Source organism: Ostrinia furnacalis, unplaced genomic scaffold (genome assembly GCF_004193835.3).
Source record: "Ostrinia furnacalis isolate ACB-3 unplaced genomic scaffold, ASM419383v2 OfSCF0768, whole genome shotgun sequence".
In the NCBI taxonomy this organism is placed as follows: domain Eukaryota; kingdom Metazoa; phylum Arthropoda; class Insecta; order Lepidoptera; family Crambidae; genus Ostrinia; species Ostrinia furnacalis.
In genome coordinates this window covers 72,497-90,179 of record NW_021131007.1, presented here as the reverse complement: position 1 = coordinate 90,179, position 17,683 = coordinate 72,497, and the positions used below count along the sequence as shown (strand labels likewise).

Sequence of the window (17,683 nt, the reverse complement as noted above, 5' to 3'; positions counted from 1 at the left end):
GAGTGCGTAAAATTGCAGCACTTTGTGACGTCGCGCGGAACTTCAACGCACTATAACTTTGTAATTATTTGTTTGATTGACAATTAAAAATATACGTGTGCAATAGTTTTTTATGCTAAAATAGACGGATTAAAAAAATATTTTAGGAAACTAGCCTATTGTTGAATCTACAACTGGATTATCGTAAGGGCCTGCTTAGGACCCGGTGTCCATCAAAGCGGAGCAGAGCAGAGATGTGTGTTGAATAACCAATCAGATTTCATTATTTCCACTTTTGGTCTCCGCTCCGCTACAAAAACCTGTTTTACCCCCTTAGGGGTGGAGTTTCGTAAAATCCTTTCTTAGCGGATGCCTATCTCGTAACTTCTACCTGCATACCAAATTTCAGCCCGATTCGTCCAGTGTTTTATTGTTTGTGACAGAAAAACTTTATCGCGCGCGACCCTGTTTCAAAAACCGAAATAAAAACTATCCTATGTCCTTTCCCGGTACTAGGAGAGATAGTCTTTGTTTCATCAAAATCGGTTCAGTGGTTTAGACGTGAAAGCGACACAGACAGACAGATTTACTTTCGCATTTATAATATTAACTAGCTTTTGCCCGCGGCTTCACCCGCGTGAAATTTAGTTTGTCACATATCGTCATAAATTATAGTCTACTTAATATGTTATTCTGGCTACGATATCGTCCGCGAATCGAAGGTGGGTGATGTACTCGCCGTTGATATTTATGCCAAATCCGTTCCAGTCCAGAAGCTTGAAGACATCTTCCAGAACGGTGGTAAACAGTTTTGGAGATAATATGACGTCTCCCTGTCTTACCCCTCGCTGCAACTGGATAGGTTTCGAGTCCCGATCCTGGAGGCGGACCGACCTTGTGGCGTTTTTGTACAAATCCCTCAACACTTCGATATATCGATAGTCAATTTGGCACCTTTGGAGAGACTGTAGCACTGCCCAGGTCTCGACCGAATCTAAGGCTTTCTCATAATCCACAAACGCCAGGCAAAGTGGTTGATTATACTCCTCGGTCTTCTGTATTGTATAATCCGTTTATTCCCGATGTCCCCCACTATTTGTCCACCACTGGTGGACATCGAGAAAAAAAGTTGCAATGTCCACCAGTGGGGGACAGCGCTACTGAAATCTTCCCGTTGGGCCCTACTGGTGGACACTGAGAAGAAATATGTTGCTCTGTCCCTCAGTAGGGATATTCCGATACTAATAAATACGAGTAGGTACTCGATACTTTTGATTCGATACCAAGTATTTATTGTATCGAATCAATTTTGCGATACATAATCGGTATCGAAACAAAAATACTTGGTATCGAATCGAATCAGCAAAACAACCGAAAACAATAAAAAAAACCGAGAACGCATCATACAGAACTGAGAGAGCAAAAACAGTCAGCTAATCAGCTTTAATCGGTTACCGAGTTACCGGCATTCGTCGCGTGGCGGCGTGAGTGACGCGTTGTCTCGCCCTGGGCCAGCCGAATTCGTCCGACTTCAGCCGAGCCCGAACCGAAAGCGAGAGAAGGAGACACCCGCACCCGACCGCAAATCATCTCGCCATTCCGCCATTGTGAAAGTGTTAAGTGATTGTTTACAAGTAATTTTATTAATTGTAATCATCAAATTCATCGGTATATTCCAATGTTATCATGGCACCACCAAAATTACCCTGAAAATAATAAAACAAAATAAAAGTTCCAAAAAGTATCGATATCAGTAAGTATCGATACTTTAGGAGTACTTATTTAAGTAGTATCGAAAAAAGATTTGAGTATTATCGAAATGAGTAGGTATCGATACTTTGGTGGTATCGGAACATCCCTATCCCTCAGTGGTGGACATCGAAACCAAAAAAGTTCCGTTGTCCCCCACTATTTGTTTTGTTTTCGTGATTATTAAAAAATAATAATTAATAAGTTTCGTTTCTGCCTTAGCGTATGTATGTGGTCTATGGTACTAAAGCCTTTTCGGAAACCGGCTTGTTCGGGAGGCTGGAAGTCGTCGAGCCTGCGAGCGAGACGATTCGTAATGACTCTTGAAAACAGCTTGTAGACATGGCTCAGAAGTGAGATGGGTCTATAATTCTTCAATAAGGTTTTATCACCTTTTTTGAAGAAGAGTACCACCACACTTCTGTGCCATGTCGTAGGCGTTTTTCCTTCGAGGATGACGGAATTGAACAGCTTCTGAAGAGCCCTTAGTACCGGCGTTCCGCCTGCCTTCAAAAGCTCAGCCGTGATTTCATCATCACCCGGTGCCTTGTTGTTCTTCAGCTGTGTGAGAGCCATTCTAATCTCGTACAGACTGACGTCCGGGATATCTTCGGTATAGTGTCGGGGAGTTTCCCTGCGTGATCGAATCAGAAATTAGAAGATCCGCAGGAGAACCAAAGTAACCGACATAGATCGCAGAATTGCTAAAATCAAGTGGCAGTGGGCGGGGCACATAGCTCGTAGAGACGATGGCCGTTGGGGCAGGAAAGTTCTCGAGTGGCGACCACGGGCTGGAAGACGTAGCGTGGGCAGGCCTCCTACTAGGTGGACCGACGATCTGGTAAAGGTCGCGGGAAGAGCCTGGATGCGGGCAGCGCAGGACCGTTCATTGTGGAAAACCTTGGGGGAGGCCATTGTCCAGCAGTGGACGTCATTTGGCTGAAACAAACAACAACAATGTTATTCTGGGTTATCTATATCTATACTTATAATAAATCTGTCGGGAGGTCAATTCTGTACATGAAATATATTTTCAAATTAACTATCAGGGGGTGATTAGTGATCGATACTGATGCGAAAAATGCAATCAGTAAAATTTTTGTCTGTCTGTCTGTATGTTCCTAATAGAAACAAAAACTACTCGTAGGATTTTAACGAAACTTGTTACAATTATTCTTCGTACTCCTGGGCAGGTTATAGTATACTTAGGAATTCCCACCGCAACGGGAATTAGCGGGAAAATCTTTTTGTATGAAAAATCTAAACCGCTTAAGTTAGACGCTTGAAATTTGGCATGCAGGTATCTTAGTAAATTTAAAGCTTAGTTAGAACAGGATATTGCAAAATTCCCACGGGAACGGGAGTTAGCGAGAAAGAACATTTGTATGAAAAAATCTAAACGAAGGAAGGGGGTAAAACGGGATCCACGCGTACGAAGTCGCGGGCGGCCGCTAGTAAACAATAATACTGTAAAGTTTCATCAAAAGTTCGTTCATTAGTTTTTGCGTCAAAGAGTAACAAACATCCAGACATCCAAACTTTCTCATTTATAATATTAGTAGGATATAGATTTGACGTCCCAACACTTCTCCGCTCCTCTCCGCTTTAGTGGAAACCGGGTCTAACTCATTATTAAGATTGCTGGAATAAAACACATATTGACGTGTTCTTTTTTAATTGTCCTTTAGTACCAATGCTGCAGTCGCCGGAGGCGAGCGGTAAGTAGCATTAATATTATTTTTAAATAATGTAGAGGAATTCATAGAGGAACACGACAAACTATCACGTTAAAAACAAACTGAGTCACTATATTTTATCTTGTCCATGTAAGACTTTTACATAATGTTAATGCATCCAGTGTCACAAATGCTTTAGTTTCATATTTGAAACTTGCACTATCCTTTCCTATTTTCACCCTTTTTTTTCTTTTGTCGTAGCACTACATCGACGCAGGCGTGGAGCTGTCGATTATGGAACATTTGAAGGTACGAGTACCTATGTATCTTTACTATCATTATATTGTTTGAAACTTTCATGGTCATTAACATTACAATGATAATATTTCAAGCCGTGTGGTGACGGCAGAGTAGAATACATTTGTCACCAACCCCTACTCTTCCCGCGGGTGTCGTAAGAGGCGACTTAGGGACTACACATCAAACAGAGAATGGGCAGCAGCGCTCTCTGAAAAACATCAATCTTTTAAACTGCGATCTCCAACCCGCCTGCCAAGCGTGGAGATTATGGCAAAACCCTCCTCTCTAGTGGAGGAGGCTCATAGTCCAGCAGTGGACTGTAAAGGGCTGTTGATGATGATAATATTTACGGGATTGCTACCATGTACCTTTTTATTTACGAGCTTCCGATATTTCGGCACTGTTGCAAGCGCCGCCATGATCACGGAGTAATGAAACATGCTAGTAATTCCGTAAATAATAAAATCATTCTTTACTATCATCTTTTGTATCATAGAATGATTATGTTACGAGTTATGAAGAGCTCAAACATCTATCTTAACGGCAGCGAAAACCGAATTCATGTTAGTAGACTGAGGGTAGTTATATTGTAGGTACTCACATTTGCGCCCGCGCGCCGCCTACCGCACATATTTCATGCATTCATTTTAAGTTCAAACTTAAAAAAATACAGATTTTTTTCTAAAATTGTGACTTTCCTGTCAAATTATGATTTTTCTATTCTTACCAAAATTGTCATTTTTTAATAAGATAATAATAAACTATGTTTTGACTGTTTCAGTTAACGACAATGGACCGACGTCGAGCCGTGAGTTTTTTTGTGCCATTTTTACCCTTTTTCTGACTGCTTTATACTTTCTCTTATTTAGATTCCCTATTATATCATAGGTGCACCAATGTAGGTTTAATAATCGTGCCATAGTAGCTAACAGGGCAATAGACATTAATTTCATAATTAAGTTATTAGTATAGATAGATAAAATAGCATCCAAATAGTTCGTGACACCAGAAGTGGCCAAAAAGTAGACAACACAACCTTATTCCAACTGTAACAAGTGTTGTGAACGTGTGTGTGACGCTGACTCTACAGTTGATAGAACATCTTCTTCTAATTCGTTACGCTCTTGGCAGAGCGGTCGTGGTCACGTTGAGGCGTTGTTCACATCGGTTGTAGAGGCGGATACAACTCTCCACACGATCTCCCGCCATCTCTCTCTATTGGCAGACTGTCTCCCACTGCCGATTTCACTTGGTCGGTCCAGCGCATTGGTGACCTGTCTCGCGATCAGGTTCCTCCGACTTTTCCTTGGACGACCAGTAGTTCTATGGAGTTGTCATCCCGCCTTGAGACATGTCCGAAGTATTGCAGTATGCGCGACTGTACTACAGTTGATAAACGCTGAGTGACTGTACATCAGACTGTACATTTTTAGAGGCAAAAGATTGTCGTTGTCCCCGATTTTGTTTTGATTTGCTGTTATCCGTGCATACTTTGTACTTCTTGCAAGTCAAGTTAGTTGGTCGTCCAACAGGTGGTGATGGGTTTCTGTCGATGTTCCGGGGCCGTGATCGCCGTGAAGAACGCACTTTGACTGACGAAGGCAAGTTTATTATAATACACAGTCATTACAAAAATTCGCCTACCTACATTTTACAAGAAATTCATGTTTGAATTAATTGTATTTTAATCGCAAAACTAAACAACGTCTTTATTTTTTACAAGTTGGTCAATAAACTATAAATTTTTAAGATTTTATCTAAAACACATACAAGAAATTACCGTTTTAACTCTTTTTACAAGCTTTTATTAAATAAATAAATAATAGAAAAACCTTTATTTGACACGAAAATACAAATGAAAATGAACAAATAAAAGAAGAGAAAACACAAAAATAAAACATTATACACAACATTACATTAAACAATACATAAATCTTGTGCCCAAAAAGGCCCCCGCTCACTGGTTTTCAGCTAAGTAATTATTAAGTTTCACCTGTAATCCTTAATCTGGGTTCATAATCTTGTGTTCGTAAGTTTGTGTTTGGGCCAAGTTCCGTGCCGCTGAGTGTATAATGATTTGATTTTTGTTTTAGATACGATCCAATTTTTGATGCCGGCATATTTAATGCCAACGATTCCAGCGGGAACGGGTATTTATTACATTTGAAAATTGTTTTCTCCTCCCCTTACCCTCCTCTACAATATTTTGCCAATATTTGGCAGGTAAATAAATGTAAAACGAATTAAAGATTCAAAGATAAAAATATAATTTAAATTTAAAAAAGTTAAAATAATACTAATTTCTTCTTCAATAAGTACGAGTAAGTTAGTATTTGCTCGATTAAGAGATGCACCAACGGCCCATATTGACGACTCATGGGTGCTTGCATACATTATACACGTGTAGAATGTATGGAATAATAGCCAAGAGCCAAGCCACGGTAATACTAGCCAAGCCGTGCCGATTTCAATATTATGTTGCGTCTTGCGCCTCTGAGGCTGAGCGTATTCCGAGAAGCAGGCCTAAAGCCTAATAGACTAAGAGTTAGTGCCAGACCTACGTCATTTTATAAAAGCTGAAAGTTTCTCAGCGTATGCTCCCAATATAGGAGAATGTTGGTGAATCATGAAGTTTGAGTCATCGTGGCTTTAGCAGCTATAAAAAAAACTGTCTGGCAAGGAGTCGGAACTGTCAAAACTGTCTGACTGATGAGGAAAGTACTTCTAATTATTGCTCAAATATTATATAAAAATCAGCTTTTATGGTATAACGTAAGCTTAATTATTACGTTGGATTTTTCTGTATATTCAATAGACCGTATATCTTCTTAAGTTATACCAAAAAATCTGATTTTTATGTTGTTTTCTCATCAGCCAGACAGTTTTGACAGTTCCAACTCCTTGCCTGGCAGTTTTTTTTGGATAGCTGGCAAAGCCACGATGACCCAAACTTCATGATTCACCAGCATTCTAACCTATATCGGGAGCATACGCTGACAAACTTTCAGCTTTTATAAAATGACGTAGGTCTGGCGTTCACTAGTTCTTAGACGGTTATCACACTGCGCCGCGCTCCGCCGCGGAGTGCGTGATTTCATATAAAAAATCTCGCGCGCAGACGCGTTGTCAGTGTGAAGTGCCGCGCGTGTTTTCTATACAAACTAAGGTACTTGCATAGAATGATTAAATCTGTCGTCCCGCGTACCGCGGCGGAGCGCGGCGCAGTGTGATGTGATAACCGCCTTAGTCTATAAGGCCTCAGCCTCGAACTTAGCGGGCAGCGGGGTGGCGGCGGCGGCGGCGCGGGAGCGGAAGGATCTTATGCGTAAAATCAAATAGACCGGTTCTCGAAAACAGCGGCGCGGCAGCGGCGCCGGAGCGGGCAACGAGCGGGCAGCGGCGAGAGAGCGGGCATCGAGCGGGGAGCGCACTCCTTCTTTTGCCCACAATAAATCGAGCGTTAGGAATAAATTTGAATCGAAATAAAATTGTCGCCGTTGTTCAGACATTTCGTTTGCGAATAAAAACAAATATCTCGACAACACAACCCCGAACACAACACTTCGCCGCTAAAGCGCCGCGCGAGCTGCCCGCTTGTTTCGAGAACGGGTCTGCGTTGCCCGCCCCGCTCCAGCGCCGCCGCCGCTCCCGCCCCGCTGCCCGCTAAGTTCGAGGCTGAGGCCTTACGCATTTCACTTCCAAGGCGATCGGATATGCACCGAATGGCTACCACATGGGGATAATAATTGCTTGACACTACGGGTACAGTACTCAAAGCTGATACGATGTAGCCACGGGCGAATGTGTGCTTATTAGGGTGGGTCACTCTAGTATGGAAAAAATAAAAGTTGGTGAATCAAATTCTAATATACAGTGTGAGTCACGTTAAAGTGTACATATGAAAATAGATGAAACTAGACCTATTTTTATCAACAAAAAAGAGGTCAAAAAATGTTTGAGATTTTTTTTTCTCCCAATTACATATTGTAAAGAAAACGTAATAACTTTTAAACGGTATATCCTGATAAAATAAAAACAACAATAATGCTAAATAACAGGCGATACTAAAAAAATACAAAAAATACACAAAAAAGGCCAACAAATAATAAAAAATGATACTATTTGAAAAAAAAAACTGCTTTTAAATTCGTGTTTTTTGGTTATTTGATAAATTTCTCCAAAAAATGCCACTATAACCGGTGGTTTTTATTACTTTGTATTATTCTCTATCGTATTACCTTCGTAAAACCAAAAATCGCATGTCTCTGTTCGCAATCGATCTGAATCTGAAACTGAAATTGCTGTTATCTGTGGGTACTCAGTGTATTCTTCTGTCCTGGAATTGTAAATTTATGTTTATCGTTGCTCAGTTTTAAATGTTAATGATATTGATAGTAATTTCTTATTAATTTCTAAACAATTTTCTTTAATTTATTTGTATAATAGTATTGCATTCCATTATTGTATGTTAGTGATCCGTAGTTGTTGCATAAAATTGGTTACAATGCTGGATGTTACTCACTTTCGTTGGGTACGGTATTGACACACTGAGTTCATTCCTGGTCCGTTTGCCCTTAGACATAACGCCGTCTGAGACATCCTTCGCGACGCTGCCTTCCACGACAGCACCAACATCTTCGGCGACAGCACCAACAGCTTCGGCTGCAGCGCAAATGATGACAACCGAAAATGGTGAGTATAAAGCTTTTTTTTTTCAGGAAAAATGTTTTTTATTTAACCTTTTTTTTAAAAAAAAGGCTGCCCTGTGTACCTACTAACCAATTTTTAGAAACAGTACACTTTACTTTATTTTTACCAGTGCTTCAGAACTATCAGTATTAATTTTAAAATATTTCACAGATACCCATGACCATTCCACTGGTTATTTGCGGAATAGGCATCGATGCCAGAGTAAGGAACATTTATGACGCCTTTTATTTGCTTAGAAAATAACTTAAATCTCAAAATCTAGTCCGAGATAGGTCGCACAAAATATCAATGTTAGCACTTTCTCACACTTCCACAAAACCATCGTGGCTGATGCTTTCTGTTGTCTTATCTACTTTGATGTACTCGTATATTGACTTAAAATTCTATCAGTCAGTCATAACTGAATTTGTTCGATGTTCAGAAATTAGGCTCGGTTTCCACCGAGGCGGAGCGGTGCGGAGACGAGAGGAGATGTACAGCGAAGCTGGCAGGCTATTGCCACCAAAGCGGAGCGGAGAAGAGCAGAGAAGAGTGGAGCTGTGCGGAGACGACAGGAGATGTTTGAGCTGTGCGTAGCTATCAGCTGTCAGTTTATTGCTATCTATGAAATACCGTACCACTCCGCACATCTCCGCACCACTCCGCTCTTCTCCGCACCTCACCCCGCGCTGCCAAATTCTATAGAAAAACAAGCGCGCCCAACACTTCTCCGCTCTTCTCCGCTCGATCCTTTTCCATCTAAGTGGAGCAGAGTTGAAATGTGCAAATAATGGAATCTGTATAGTTATTTAAAAAACTTCTTTGCTCCGCACCGCTCCGTCTTGGTGGAAACTGGACCATAGCCAAGCGCTTATATCAAACAGCTTTATACAATATCATGTCAGTACAAGAGATACGAGTTCGTTAACTTTTTGGACTGCTAGGAAGTGACGTCTAAAGCTTAAATTTAGATTTCTTTCTTACTATGTGTCTTGCTAATGTGCATTAAATTTTTATCAAGTTCTTTGAGTATTTGGTGTTTGGTTTCGCCGTTAGTTCACTTCAATGCGTAATACATTGCACACGAAACTACCAAAAGGCATAATCTAGACACGTGGTAAAGTGTAAAGCCTAAAGATATTCATTCAAGTTCAATATTATCATAAATGGTCATATAGTACACTGGAGAAACATGATCCTCTCCAATTTACCAGAGGCAAATGAGGCATTTGACCTACACTCCTGACGCCGGCCGGCCAGACATTAGCATAATTCTCTAATAGTTGAACTACAAGGGTGGAAGGAGAGAAGTAAAGAGACTTGGTGACGAAGCAGCTCTGTGTAACACGAATCATTTGGGGCCTTTAGCCATAATCTAAGACTAACATTCAGATGAAGAAAGAAGTGAATAACGAAAGTCGGAGACTTGTTCGTCAACTCGCACGTGTACTCGCGAGTGTATGCGGATATAAAAAAAAAAAATTTTTAGCTTATGACATCACCTTTCTACCCAATCAATCGATGTACTGTGAACAAATACTGATAATTTGGCCTTGCCATCATGCGATGCGAAGATAATACATCAGCAGAGTTTAAAATCATAAAATCACATGAACCTTCCTAATATCGTTCTGTTTAGAGGCATTATCAAAAAACTTGTAAGACACAAAATCTTGTAAGTCACAAAATCTTGTAAGACAAAAATAATTGATTAGGTATACAGAAAAGCCTAAAGTTAAGAGATGAATATTAAGTAATTGTTTCAATATCTTCAACTAATTTTACTGTGAATACAGAGTATTATGTGAACCACTAATAATATGTTTGTGGCAAAGTAGAGATAAATATTTTATTTTATAAAAAAGGTACCTACATATAATTATGATAATAAAGACCTTTCTTATTACAAAGATGATTGCAAACCACGTCAGTGAAATCCTCTCTAACATAATAATATCGCGCGCGCAGCATTGTATTTTTTTTATCATTTTCATTATAATTTTATGTTCACCGCTATTATCATCTCAATGGCCATCGTCACTCACGCACTCAACAAGGTTTGTTACATTAACCTTTTTAAGATAAGTTAATGCTACAGCTTTGTCCGAAGAGCAGATTGGTGGAAGTTCCGTCATCGTCCGAATGATCAGGCCCAAGTTCACCTAACAAGTTAATGTCAATGTTTGCTTTTAACTGCAGATTGTACAGGGTGATTACAATCGGTATTCAGTTCTTTTTAATAAGCTCTATAGAATAATTTAACAATACAACTTTAACGTAATTATTTTCAATCGTGGCAGTTTTCGGAAAAAAATACTGAAAATGTAATATAATAAAAATATTCGCTATCTCAAATTTTAAAGGATAAGGTTTATTTTCGCGCACCATTATGTCTATTAAGCTTTGCAGTTAGGTAACTGTATGTACGTATTTTTCTATGAACCAAGTAAATTATCCACGTTTGCCAATTTTGAAACCGTGCGCAGCTGATATAAATAATTGAATTTGAAAAAAAAAAATGTTTTCTTTACGTAAATCGATTAAGTAAGTGATTCTGATTCGCTCCTAAATATTTGGGCACTAATTTCAAAGTCACCCTGTATAACCTCTTGCACGTATTAATGAACTGTTAACATGTAACGTGTGTTGGTGAACTGGGGTCTAAATAATTTTGCACTTTCAGGCTGTTATATGCGCTACGTACAGGAAACCGGGAGGGTGGCGGGGCCAAATTCACCGAACCCCCTTTTCGCCCATTCGTCTGAAAGCGGTGAGTATGCAGTCTCTAATTGATATCAAATACAGTCCAGAAGCAAGCAAGGTTCTGGAATGGAGGCCACGTACCGGAAAACGCAGCGTGGGACGTCCACCCACAAGGTGGACCGATGACCTGATAAAGGTAGCGGGAAGGCGCTGGATGCAGGCCGCTACCAACCGTGCGATGTGGAAGTTATTGGGGGAGGCCTATGTTCAGCAGTGGACGTCCTGTGGCTGAAATGATGATGATGAACCTTTTGAATTCATTCGAGATAAAACAATCTAAGAAAAAAAAACCGTATCGTAGAAAAAAGCAAAAAAAAAAAATAGTCACATACTGCAAATATAATAACAATGTTATTTTCTTCCTAGATCCAACAAATCGCGACGCTACAAATGTTACTGTCGTGAATATAATAGGAGGTAAGTGCATTTAGATATTACTTAATAATATTACTTCGAGTAAAAAAAACCTAAGAAATAATAATAATAATACCCGTGGATAACATTAATACCAGCATAAAATGCTGAGAATTTAAAACAACTCAAAATAATAATAATACATAATGAAATTAATTTATTAACCATAAATATATCTACCTTCTATATTTTGGAAGCGTGACCAATAAAATTATGGCTCAAATATTTTCTTAACCACCTACTTTCGTCTCTCCGTCCGTCTGCTCGTTTGCCTCCTATCACATAAAAAAAAAACTTAATTTTTTTTTATTATAATGTTTAAAATATCTGTGAAAGTGTCAGAAAGATCCTTCCCCTAGTCATAAAAGTTCAAAATCTGTTGAGGAATATTGTACTTTTTAGGCTGAAATACTGTTGGCTTTGTGAGTTAAATAAATAAATAAAAAAAATGTTTTATAGCACTGGTAGAAATAGCAATAGAAACAGCTGAGGGCAACCTTTTTTATTGAGAGTTTTTGTCTCTTATTATTTAAAATGTTCTTATTGTTACTTTCATTATTTATTTTGTAGATTTTTGAGACGGCAAAGTGATATTATGCAACTGATCTTTACGAGTAGACAAGAAAACATTATTTAGAAACCCTTTGTTATTGCAGCATTCACTGAGTCTCTCTGCCTATTAAATTGCAAAAAGTTTAATAATACATACTTATAATATTATACCTAGTAAACAACAATTCATAAGTTTTTGACCTAATAACTACTTTTTCCAAATTAGTATAAAAATAATTTCAAGAGATTTATTCCGGTTATAATATGTAATAATAACACGTTTATTGTTTATACAGCGTATGACAGACACTTGCGGCTAATCGCCTCCCGGAATCTGTGTAATTTTCAGAGTGAGTCACTAACATAATATTATTCTGGAAAAATATTTTTTATGACAATGCACTTTAATTTTAATTTTTTCAAAACATTAACATTTTTATTTTTATCTTTTTTTAATAGATCAATTCCGTTTACTTCGATAACTATTTTTTATTGAGGGCTATCGTTTTAGCGCTCACCAGTTGGCGCCACTTTAGAGTAAGGTCCTGGCACTTGCTAGTAGCGAAGACAGTGGCGCCAGCTGGTGAGTGCGAAAGTGGTAGGAGGACTATCGCATTTGCACTCATCAAGATGGCGCCACTGTAGAGTAAGGTCCTGTCAATCGCCAGGGGTGCCAACTGTTAGGTAAAAAAACGATAGCCCTCATTACTTTGAATTGAACTAGTTTTGTTTTGATTTGTGTAAAAAAATGAAATGATAAAAGTAGGTATAGGTGTACTTACCAGAATCTCAAGGCAAACGGGGAATTGCAATATTGGGGAAATTAGATTAAGCGATCTTGATTCTGTTTATTTTTTATTTTTACTTTAATATTAGTGAACATGAAGAAGTAGGTAGGTAGGTACGAATATACATAATAGGTATGTGTTACTATGTGTGTTTGAAGAATGTTGTTATAGTACCGTGTATAACAACATCCCAACAATAAAAACCTGATGATTTTTAACATAGAAAAATGTCTTGAAAAATAAGTAAATCGTATTACTTTTTGTAAGTAATTTTATTATGTATCATACTTTTACCTATCTTATCACCCTAGGGCGGCTATAATATAGGGGGCGCTGTTTAATTTTTCATACAAAATTTTTCGATGACACTTTGAATACGCAACGAAACGAACTCGAAAGTTTTTCCTACTAGAGGTACAGAACTTGAAAACGATTCTAAAAACTCCCCTTGCATTTCATGTTCTGAAGAACAACAGATTATCAAGATAAAAAGGTATTTATTATAAATCGCTCTTCCAGCATTTCAATTATTCAATCTTGCGTGATGAAATATTTTTCAATTTTCATTACCTACATGACAACATTTTCACCACGTCTCTGCGCCAATTTGTGAGATACACCTGAAAACCCCGATAAATTACTAAGCAAGAACAAATAAAAAAACTTAACCCTCCTTCTGAAACAGTCGGGTAACTAAATAGGTATATCAAAATGTTTCAGTCCAACTTACCTGTCAACGCAACGACGCGCTTTAAAATCAAAGATTGAGTTTGAATTACCTCTTATTTTATAATACACATTGAAAACAATGTTGAAGTGGCTTTTTCGACATTTTCACAAAAATGACAGATATAGATGACCCACGCTGAACTGTCCCACCAAACTCAATGACAGGGGGGCGCTACCATCGTTCAACTGTATAGTTTCCAACATGGAAAAAATCAGAACCAGCGATCCGGTATTGACGGTGGCGCCCCACTACTGTCAATGTCATGCATAGGACAGTTCAGTATTTTGGAACTAATAGTCATAAAGAGATCACATTTTTTTTGCAGCGGCTGACAGATCTCCTAATTTGCTTTGACAAGTGACAATAAAGCAATAGACAATTGCCATATGAAAGTCACACTTTTCCAATATTTTTTTATTTCATGAGATTCTGGTAGACCTATTATACATTTATTATACCTACTACTAGCTTTTTCCCGCGGCTTCACGTGAAATTTAGTTTGTCACTGTAAAGTGTCATCATAATGCGTTCAGTAGTATTTGCGTGAAAGAGTAACATACAAACTTTCGCATTTATAATATTACTAGCTTTCCGCCCGCGGCTTTACCCGCATGGAATTTTATGTCACAGAAAAACTTTATCGCGCGCGTCCCTGTTTCTAAAACCAGGATAAAACTATCCTATGTCCTTTCTCGGGACTCAAATTATCTCTATGCCAAATTTCATCAAAATCGTTTGAGTGGTTTAGGCGTGAAAGCAAGACAGACAGACAGACAGAGTTACTTTCGCATCTTACTAATATTATAAATGCGAAAGTTTGTGTGGATGTTTGTTACTCTTTCACGCAAAAAACTACTGAACGGATTTTGATGAAACTTTACAGTATTATTGTTTTTAACCCAGAATAACATATAGGTTATAATTTATGACGACCTGTGACAGCCACATTTCACGCGGGTGAAGCCGCGGGCAAAAGCTAGTTTATAATATTAGTATAGATATTAGGAGTAGGATATTGAGATGTTTTTTTATTATTTGCATAATTACTGCAGTTCATTGATCTATCACAAAATGATGGGTTGATGTGTCACCTTGACAGTATGTCTCTCCATCTTGGCTCTCCCTCCATAGATAAGAATAATTACTTTGTTGTCTCATTTTCTCTTTATAAAAGTGTAAAACTTAAAAGGAAAGATAAACTGTCATGGTGATAAAAACCACCTGTGTGCACAAAACCATAAAACTTTTTTTTGTCTCAGCGGATGCTATGCCCAGGACCACAAACAGACAAGGAATGTATCCGTCGGTGCACCGAAGTGAGTGAATAATAAAACTACAGATGTAATTATTTTTTTCATAGTTGGATGAAAAAATTAGTGGACTTTTTTTAGTGATACAGTCATTAACCATGGCAAAAGTAGCGTAAAATTTTGGTCAAATCCAAAGCTCTGTTTGTTTTAGAATCTAGAATGTATTTATTTCGTAATTTTTAAATAATAAAATATGAATTTTTATCTTAACAAAATTACCCGCTATTTATTTTAAAATTCCCTTGTTTTATTTTTTCTGATAACAATACAATTATTCCATTTTGTAACATGAAATGTATTGAAATAACATTAAGATGAAGCAGGTCAAGAAAACAGCGGGTGATCGTGTTGAAGTCAGCAGCTGATGATAACAGTCACCGGCACAAATCAGCAGGGCTACTCCGAAACGCTGTTTACGTAGTTTCGGGTCTATCTCTCACCGTCGCTCATGCTGGCATCTCGCTTTGCGGGAGAAGGATGGCAAAATTCGAAACTTCGGATCGTTTTTCGGAATAAGGGCCCCTCTGACATAATACAGAGTGGCCCCGAAGAAAGTTCACTTTTGAAAATGCAAGGAAACAAAAACTGTACACGTTTATAGAACTTTAACTATTGCAATTTAAAGGAAATTTATTGAAATTCATTTTTAAATTTACCTTTATTTAATTACATCCCCCAGGAGATTTCCTTGACTCTTACAACATTCGATCAACATACATCAAAATCTTGAAATGCGTTCGTCAGAATTACCTTGAAACCTATTTTCAATTTTTTGCCGAATGCTCAGCTTCAGTTGCTGCATGGTTGTTGGATTATAAAAGTATACTCTATTCTTAATGTAACACCACAAAAAATATTTTTCTGGAGTGAGATCAGGGCTTCCTGGTAGCCGCCAGGATATGTCACCCCTGCCTGAAATTAATTTTTGTGGGAACATGTCTCTTACCATCTAAATGCTCTCATTTTGAAGTATGACACGTAGCCCCTACTTGATGAAACCAAGTGCTCCGATCACAGCCTTGCGAATCTTGCAAATTTGAAATCAAAAAGCTTTTCATCCTACCAGTATAGCGCTCTCAAAAAATAATCATCCTTTCAATGCAACAAACCAATTAAGCAGGGGTGAAATCTCACTGCCTCTAAGAAGCGCTAATCTCATTCCAGTAGACTTCTTTTTGTGGGGTTACCTTATGAGCAGAGTATACTCTAATAATCCAAAAACTCTGCAGCATTCATCCATCCTGTACCTCTAGTAGGAAAAACTTTCGAGTTCGTTTCGTTGCGTATTCAAAGTGTCATCGAAAAATTTTGTATGAAAAATTAAACAGCGCCCCCTATATTATAGCCGCCCTAGGGGGCGCTGTTTAATTTTTCATACAAAATTTTTCGATGACACTTTGAATACGCAACGAAACGAACTCGAAAGTTTTTCCTACTAGAGGTACTGAATCCATTTCGAGGTAACTCTAACGAAAGTTTTCCAAAATTTTGATGTATGTTGACCGAATGTTGTAAACGTCAAGGGAATCACATGTACGATAAAATGTATAAAAGAAAGTAAATTTTAAAATAAATTGCACTAAATTTCCTTTAAACTGCAATAGTTAAAGTAAAGTTCTACAAAAATGTACAGTTTTCGTTTCCTTGAATTTTCAAAAGTGAATTTTCTTCTGGGCCAGCCTGTATTTTATAAAAATAACACTTAATTTTTGCAAAATAGCACTTAACTAATTTACCACTACAATGCCATAGTACTTAACGTGCCGTTAACTGTGGGCGCGTAGTGTGAGTTTACGTCCGACGCATTCGATGTCTACAGCGTAAAAAAGTGACACTAAATAATTTATGACGGATTGTACTGCACCCCCCTAGCGGAAACTTTTTTTTTATACATCTAGAACTAAGCTTAGGCTAAAAATCGGTGGTCTGCGCCTAGTCTAAGACGAACGACGTTTGAGGTAAACTCACACTATGTAACATATTTTTAAGAATTTTTAAATATGTACAAATTACTAATTACATAGAAAGCTAATAAAGTTTCCAGTGGGCTAAAAAAAGGTAAAAAGCAAGGTAAGGATTTTTGATTTAATTTGCATGCATGTGCATTGCTTAATTACACATTGCGAAGGTAAATGATAATATAAGGTATTTGGGGTAAGTACATTATGACGTGAATGTTTTTATTATGTGATGTAATTGATTTCATCTCCGAATTACATAAAGAAAACAAGTTAAATTAAAACATTAAAAGGTATTTGGGGTAAGTACATTATGATGTAAATGTTTTTATTATGTGATGTACTCGTAATTGATTTAATTTTCATCTCCGAATTACATAAAGAAAACAAATTAAATTAAAACATTCAAGGTTAAAGTTACGATTTATAATAATACAAATTCTAGAGAACTCCAACTCCAGACATGTTATAAATATTTAAAATAATGCTTAATCTATATCATAAAAATAGTGTATTTTTGAATAATAAATAAATAATTATTAAAATAATAATTCACTCGATAATATACCATTGGTGAGTATCGAATTACCGATTTCGGACTTGCCAAAATTAAAATAATAATATGTTCTTAGTCTGGTCATAAGTTCTATCACATGCCCGACTGTCCGAGCTATAAGGCAAACTTAGAACAACTGATATTAAATAATTAACTTTTAAAAAAAATAAAACCGACTTCAAATGTGTGAACACAAAAAAAAACTAAAAATTAAAAATA

The 17,683-nt window shown here is 37.7% G+C and overlaps 1 protein-coding gene across 1 annotated transcript in view; it reads left to right on the top strand.

The window, feature by feature from the left end:
- Nucleotides 1–15,011, top strand: part of LOC114349996 (mucin-2-like) — a 43,668-nt gene extending 28,657 nt beyond the window's left edge. The window contains exons 13-22 of the mRNA XM_028300611.1: nt 3,417–3,446; nt 3,666–3,713; nt 4,486–4,512; nt 5,237–5,305; nt 8,283–8,396; nt 8,565–8,615; nt 11,077–11,163; nt 11,523–11,573; nt 12,419–12,472; nt 14,900–15,011. Coding sequence (XP_028156412.1) covers nt 3,417–3,446; nt 3,666–3,713; nt 4,486–4,512; nt 5,237–5,305; nt 8,283–8,396; nt 8,565–8,615; nt 11,077–11,163; nt 11,523–11,573; nt 12,419–12,472; nt 14,900–14,964 — 596 coding nt within the window. The 3' untranslated portion in view covers nt 14,965–15,011. The remainder of the gene's footprint in view (nt 1–3,416; nt 3,447–3,665; nt 3,714–4,485; nt 4,513–5,236; nt 5,306–8,282; nt 8,397–8,564; nt 8,616–11,076; nt 11,164–11,522; nt 11,574–12,418; nt 12,473–14,899) is intronic.
- Nucleotides 15,012–17,683: the final 2,672 nt, after the last annotated feature.